We start from the raw sequence: 7,765 nt of genomic DNA on the forward strand, positions 1-7,765 counted from the left end.
GATGGTCTTCGTCAAACAACTTTCATCTTCTCTTTATATCTGCTGTAATTTAATATCCTTTATGTGAACCATCTTACATGCATACACACACATGACAGAGAGATATGACTTGAAGTTCAGTCATGAAACTTTACATGGCACAAGCTGATAGGTTCTCTGATCTTGTTATCTGATGTGCAATAGGTTCGTTTAAATGTTATGTGTTAAGCCAAATTTCATGCATGGTTTAAGCTGATAGGTCCTTTGTCATGTAATTGGTTAACCAGTTAACTTGCGTACTCGCTGCAAGAGTTTTTTCTCTCTGAAAAATGCTATTGCTCAGATGGTTGCTGTGGTTTTCTCCTAATAGCTTGCATGATAAGGTCTGCTTTTGGCCATGATACATTTTAACAAGGTAAGCTTTAGCCAAATCTGGCACTGGCACAGATAGCTATCTTTAGGTCATTAGTTTAAATAGATGCATACATAGCTTGGCTAAGTCACTGGTTAAATAAACGCTTGGCTTTCCTGGTATCTAGCCATACGCATAGAGATTTATTTCATTAGCGTTATGCCATTTGGCCAAGCTGGCCCATACACAATTAGCTAGTACATAATCGGTGCACATGGCTCTTCAGAGCAGCAGCAGTACACAAGTCTTGGCGGAAGATCTGCATTGTTGGGGGGTTTGGTTTTTGTTTTATGGATTTGTAGCTTCCCTGCTTTGTTGGAGAATTGTTATGGGTTATGGAATTGCAGCCATTTGAAAGTACTACAATAAAAATAGGATGACTAAAAACAGATCCAGATCCGGTGGCGCTGATATAAAGAAGTGTGGTTATAAATGACAGTGGTTTGTCTATTTGTTCTTAACCAATTGAAATGTCACAATTACATGTCACTGTGTTTAAGTCTATTGGCTCAATTTTCGTGACTGTGCACAGCGTAACGCTATGCTCAAAAACCGTGTGCTGCATCTTCTCCAATTTTCGTGAGAGTGCTAATTCTAAATAAAATTTTCGTCCCAGCACAACACGCAAATGGGTGTGGGTGTGTGTACTTGCACTATCTGTGGACATATGTTCGCAAGCTGTGGGTGCATTGTGTGTGAATTAAGAGGGGCAAAGCACAATTTTCTATTTTGCTGAGAAATAGGTCAGTGCGCTAAGACATCTGAGAACCACGTCTATTCACTTCTACTTCTATTCTATTATTAAACTACAGAACCCATTCTTCACTCTTTGCTCATCTTTTTTTTATCAAACATTACTCAGATTATATATATGCATTACTTACAAGGTTAAAGTGCTAAATGGTGGTTATACAGTTTTGAGAAATAATTATGTGCAGTCTAGTCTTTTTATATTTATCCAATACATCCAACCTCTTCTGCCATTACATTCCCTTGCACTGTATATAACAGATTTGTATTTAGATTTGCACTACGTATGTGTATGTGTGTATGTATGTATGTGTGTGTCTGTGTGTGTATGTATGTATGTGTATGTGTGTATGTGTATGTGTGTATGTGTGTGATATATATATATATATATATATATATATATATATATATATATATACAAACATACTAAACAATGTTTTATTGAAAATGTAAAAATGCAGAGAGTTTTTTGTGAGGGTTAGGTTTATGGTTAGGGTTAGGGTTAGGGGATAGAATCTATAGTTTGTACAGTATAAAAATCATTATGTCTATGGAGAGTCCTCATAATGATAGCTGCACCAACATGTGTGTGTGTGTGTGTGTGTGTGTGAAACTAAAGCTAACAGTAAAAAATATGTTGGGCTTGACTGCATATCAAGAGATTCAGCTCTGGCATTGCTTCAGCTCTGATCTGCTCAGGCTGGTGTAGACACATTCACAATTCACTGTTCACTGTATGTGGATTTGGTTTCAGCCACTCACTTGAGCAGATGCATCACAGAGAAAGCACAAGGTTTAAGAATCTGTGTAGGAAATTTCACTGTGGTCTTCAAACTGATCTCCAGCTTGTTCCCAAGCTAAGAATAGCTTTTATCAAATGAACACAAATCCTGACTTGTACTTCTATTATTTTATACTTTCTTACAAGATGTACACTTCACCGACAATGCTGTCTGACAGAGGTTTGCGCTTAAAGCATCAACTGCCACAGGGATGGCTTAAATGTCACAGTTAATGCTTATTTTTGCCACTATGCACAATCCGTGACCAGGCCACCTAACTCAGGTAACAGCCCAAGGAGCTCCCATGGCACTAATGCTGGCAGCTCTTTAAACTGTGAATCACCTCCACACCACTTGTTCATCTGCTAACCCAAAAAAGGGCAAGCATATAATGGTACCTCTGAAAATTAATTAATTGCTATTTTTCAACACATTAGGGCCCACATAAGCCATTTCCATATTTGTTTATTTTTCTAAAATATTGCTTTGAATTTTAATTTCAAAGCTTGTAGATATCATAAAAACAACATTGAAAAGATAGGAGCATTTGCCCTGTTTTCAGCTGTCTTCTCAAAAAAATGCTGCCCTTTTAATTTTAGATTAAGATTGTGAGTTGATGCCAGACTCAAAGTCGCATGTCCTCTGTATTTGCAGGGACCTCCTTTTCAATATTTTTCACAAGAATTTTACAGACTCAGTTAATGCTCCTCTTCTCAGCCTCTTAAAGTTTTGTATCCCCATAGATACAAAAACCTTTTTAGGATTAATAAGCGACATAACAGCTGATAGATGATATGGAGGGTGTTTGAAAGAATTATATATATATATATATATATATATATATATATATATATATATATATATATATATATGGACTAAACATATGTTGGTTTGAAAAGACACTTCAAAGAAGATTGTTAGAATTACAAATACATTTATTGTAAAAGTTTTAGCTAATTTCATCTTGAGATAATTTTTTTTCATAGTGACACCTATATAAGCAACACCTGATCATAGGCACATATCAAAATAGGCATAAAATCACTCTCCTAAACCTTCACATTCAGTGTACCTCAATGGTGAAATGATCTTCATCAGAAAAGCTGACCCCCTCTCTCAGTTCTCTTTCTTTTCTCTCACAGTCTCACATATTACTGTACTAACTTTTGTACTTTTCTCAGCAATTCTGGAATGCTGTATATTGCTGCACCTCTCATGTTACTGTATCCCTAGGATGAATCACTTTTGTTGAATTAATTCCTCATTTGAATACCATTCACATGAATTCCTGTTTTGCAAGTCACTTGGGATAAAAGCATCTGCTAATTTAATAAATGTAAATTTAACTGATTTGTTTTTATATTAGTGTTATTTCTTGCCTTTCAGAAAATTAACTGTCTCAGGTAAACTTTTATTTGAATGTTCAACCTATCTCATTGAGTTTTCAATATTTTCTCTTTTTTTTTTTTTTTTTTTTTTTAAGCCAAAGGTTTGCTTTTTCTTTTGTGTTAAATTAGCCTTGGCAGTTCTTAAAGCTCTTGCCCCATGATATTTTCCTTCTGATACACAAAAGTTTTACAGAAACCTTAACATTTTTAAGCTGCTTAGAGTCCAATATCTCTCTCTTTCTATAGCTTTCAAAAACTCTGAAGAAAGTAGAAACAGGGCTGGCAGATTAACTCAAAGCACAATCAATGCAATCTTATCAATAATGCAACAGGAGCTACCTAATCTGCCTCTTACAGTACACAAGTTGGCACAGAAGGCAGAGTGAAACAGACACAAAGGAAATGACTAAAATACCTCTTAAAGGAAGAATCAAATAGAGCATTAGTGCTGTTGGAAGCCGAGTGGTTTGTTAAAGAATGCAAGCCGGAGGATAAGTCTGGCCCGTTGGTGCTAATGCACACAGTGAAAGGTACACTAGCCACAAACTGAAACTAGGAGGTGCTCGTCCTGCTCGGGGGTGGGCTGCTCTCATGTATTGGAACATTCTGCTCCAATGAGCAGACCAGCAGATTGACAAAAGAGAGAGCAGCGCACATTTGAACCAACATCTGCCTTTACATTGTGCATGTGAGCGTACATTTTGGGATCAGAGTATTATGTTTTATTATTAAGAGATTCTCTTGTTAACATGCCTTATCTTCATGTACAATGTAAGTGAATGGGGTCCATTTTTGGAGGGTTTAAAGGCAGAAATGGGAGGCTTATAATTTTATAAAAGCATTAATTCTGTTAAAGCACATGTAATATTTGAGCTGTAAACTTGTTTAAATCACAGTTCTTTACATTCGTTTTAGGGTTTATGCTGTTACGTTGTCATGGCAACAACATTTTAAAATTGGATATAACTTTACAGAGGTATGGTTTGTAAGCAATTTTATACTCCCCTAGAGTTTGTACCTCTGTCCTCTTGCTATATCGTTTTATTTTCAGTGTTTAGTAAGTTACTAAAAATAGAGTAATCCATTACAAATTACTAAAAAAGTCATTCTAAAAAAGTAATTTGATTATGGTAACTTTGTATTCAGGTTAAACCTAGCACTGGTTATGGTAGATGTTCTCCTGAACTATGTGACTGCTGAAGAAATCCAAATCAGCCTAATATTTAAAATCATTTTTGGTTTCCTTAAACTATTGAGAGATAATTTGTGAAATGATTAACAAGTTAGAAACTGTGATGATATGATATGATATGATAGGGTATGGTATGGTATGAGACGTGAGTTGAGGTGAGGTGAGGTGAGATGAGATATGATATGATATGATATGATATGATATGATATGATATGATAATGATACGGTACGGTACGAGGCGTGACATAAGATGAGATATGATACGCTATGATAAATGTCAAAGAAAATTGAAAATAATATAAAGACACTGGGACACTCAAAGTGCCTGTTCAATTAATCTTACAACATGTATTATTGATATTATTCTTTTTATTATTATTTTGGCCTCCCTAAATTATGAGTAAAAAATGTCATATCCTTAATACTTACATGGAAATTTTGCACCTTGTCACTATAGACACTAAACAGGCAATTGTGATCCTGTTTATGCATGTGCTTAAAGAGATATAACAAACAATAATGAAAATTCTGTAATAATTTCCTCTCATGTTGTTCCAAACATTGATGACTTGCTTCTGTGGAACAGAGATTAGAAGAACTTAATGAGTTGTGTGCTAAGAGGATTTAAAGTACAATAAAGTCTACACAGTATATAATATTGGGTATTTTATTGCTTATTTCAAGCACATCAAAGAATCTAAATCAGGATACATTTCTATTGACACATTAATGAAATTATCTGTCTATCAAGGGCCCATCAAGTGTTTGAATCAGAAGTCCACATTCAGTGTAGCTTTATAGAGTGCAGAAAGCCTAAGATATTTTCTAAGCCATCAGCATATTGAGATGCAACTCTGACTCAAGAGGTCAAGATATTAACACACAGCAATGAGTGTGTTGGCAGCAACCTGTTGTGGAGACATTGTTGAAAGATGTCAAGAAGATGTGCACCTCTTTCACACCCCTTCCTCAGCTATCCACACTGTCCATGATGTCTTTGCCCTCTCTGTCGTCTTTTTGTATGGTTCAGTTCCTAGGCCAGTCTCTGCTCCCCAACATATCTATCAATGTAAACTACAATTTACTACTTTGTTTTGTAGTGATTCTGAATTGAGATTTGGTAGTGATGATGTATACTTCCTGCATACTGTAATCAATAATGAATTGTTGAAGCCAGTCCATTGTGGAATGAGGCGTATCCAGCTTTCCTTTGCAAACAACTTCTCTTGAATGGATTTAGGCAAAAATTCTCCCTCAGGGCAGTCAGAATGCCAACAGATACAAAAGTGAGAAAGACACAAGTGCCAGTGTTTCAATAATGTAAAACGTTACACTTGTGTGGGCCCAAGTATCGTTGACAAAATGAAACATTAAAAATTCATAGCATCATCAGCCAAAAGAATTGTGAAGGTTTAGTACAGCTCAAGAGAACCCATCCTCTTTTCTGTGCCAGTTTCATATTGTGGAGTTATTTGCAAGATCAGGGAGAAAGGGTGGTGGGAATGAGGATTGCAGAGTAAAAATAGGCTAATCACTCAGTGTTTGAGACAAACCATAAGCTTTGTGACTGTGCTTGAATGAACCTCATAGGTAGGTAAAATTCCACTGGACATAGAATCATTAGTAGACTATACATAAATACAATTATTCAACATACTTCTTGTTAAATGTTATTTTACTATTTACATTTAAACTGAAATATCCATTTACTCACTGAAAACTATTTCTGTCTTAACAAAGGGAGAGCAAATTTCCTTTTCCTCACTTCCCATTCCATTTACTGGTTTCTTTCATATATTCGCATAACTAATGCATGGGCACCAAAACATCCTAAATAATTCCATTTAGGATAATTCAGAATTATGTAAATGCACCTCTATTCTGTTTCAGGGGATCATGCATTTAGTGATGTGACAATTCCCTGAGTGCTAAGTTGTCCTTTCTATGCAAATGAAAAGATATCACCTGTTACACTTAGAACAAGCCACTTACAAACTTTACCTTTTTCTAGGATTGTCACAATGATTAGATGGGAACAAGAGATATATTCATTACATCATATGTTATAGTCCTCATAAAGTAGGTTAAACAATTTGCTTTATGAGACTTATGTTCAAATGGTACTGTTTGGAACTGGGTTCAAAACGTCTTAAATGAGTAAACAGTCTAGCATCATACTTATTCAACAGATTTAATGATTTACTATATGAAAGCCTCACCAGAAATTATTGCTAATGCTAAAAGTGCAAAACTGCTATATGATTATCTCCATGTTTGCATTTTGATACTTTCAAACCTCCACATCTCATTACGTACAGATCAAAACAGAGAGTATTCATCTGATGCTGAACGCCGAGGCTGAACTGTAAAAAGAACTCTGTATTCAATGTGACGGAAATTCGTCATCACATTCTCCTGGAGACCTTTTTTTAAAAAAAAAAAAAAAAAAATCTGTTTCAATCTTTTCTTACCTCAGCAATAGTCCTATTTCCCACGCAATGAATCCCCAGGCAGCCACAGAACGCAGCCTTTTCCGAGTCATCTCAAGACTTCAGTGGCATAGACACACTCCCGTGTGAAAATGCCTGTGCTCTCTTCAGCACCTCTGGCTTCTTGACTTCAGTACCCCGGACAGCACTCCAGCTGTTTTTCCTCCACTCCAATACACTGTAGGTTCGTTGCGCGCAGTAATCGCAAAGAAATCAGTTTTGGAATCCCTCATAATCTCCCGAAGCTAAAAATCAAATATGAAACTTTTTTCTCGCGGCACCACTGGAGGAGATGAGTAATGTTTGCAATAGCGTGCGGCAGCTGAAGTGATTCTTGACATATACAGACATGTCTCAGCAGGGACCGCCCCACACAGCGCGCGCCTGACTGACAGTGCGCTTCTCTACACTCACTGTAAATGTGCTTACTTACAATTAGAGACAACTGCGTATGGATATTTCCTCTCAATGGTGCCATTGCTAGTGTCTTTATGTTCACTATGGCTACGGTGATTGATATCACTGAATACAACAGGATAATCATAAAAACTCCGATTTACATTGCTGTTATCATAGTAGTAGTAATGAATATTATAATATGTATGAAAGCATTAATAGGCTATGACATATTATTATAATATAAAGACATGTTCTCGTATCAGTATAAAAATATTAAGAATACAGCTATATTAAATGTAAAAATATAAATGTAAATAAACAAACAAATAAACAAATAAATAAATAAAGGGTTGAGAATGGTTGAGTACAACCAG

At 35.8% G+C, this 7,765-nt stretch overlaps 1 protein-coding gene across 2 annotated transcripts in view; it reads right to left on the minus strand.

Annotated features, from left to right (window-relative positions):
* LOC127445456 (glycine receptor subunit alpha-3-like) overlaps positions 1-7,344 on the minus strand; it is an 86,891-nt gene extending 79,547 nt beyond the window's left edge. For both annotated transcript variants that reach the window (XM_051705547.1, XM_051705546.1), the window contains exon 1: positions 6,975-7,344. In XM_051705547.1, coding sequence (XP_051561507.1) covers positions 6,975-7,045 — 71 coding nt within the window. In that variant the 5' untranslated portion in view covers positions 7,046-7,344. The remainder of the gene's footprint in view (positions 1-6,974) is intronic.
* Between the last annotated feature and the right edge of the window lie 421 nt (positions 7,345-7,765).

Source organism: Myxocyprinus asiaticus, chromosome 8 (assembly GCF_019703515.2).
Source record: "Myxocyprinus asiaticus isolate MX2 ecotype Aquarium Trade chromosome 8, UBuf_Myxa_2, whole genome shotgun sequence".
Lineage (NCBI taxonomy): Eukaryota > Metazoa > Chordata > Actinopteri > Cypriniformes > Catostomidae > Myxocyprinus > Myxocyprinus asiaticus.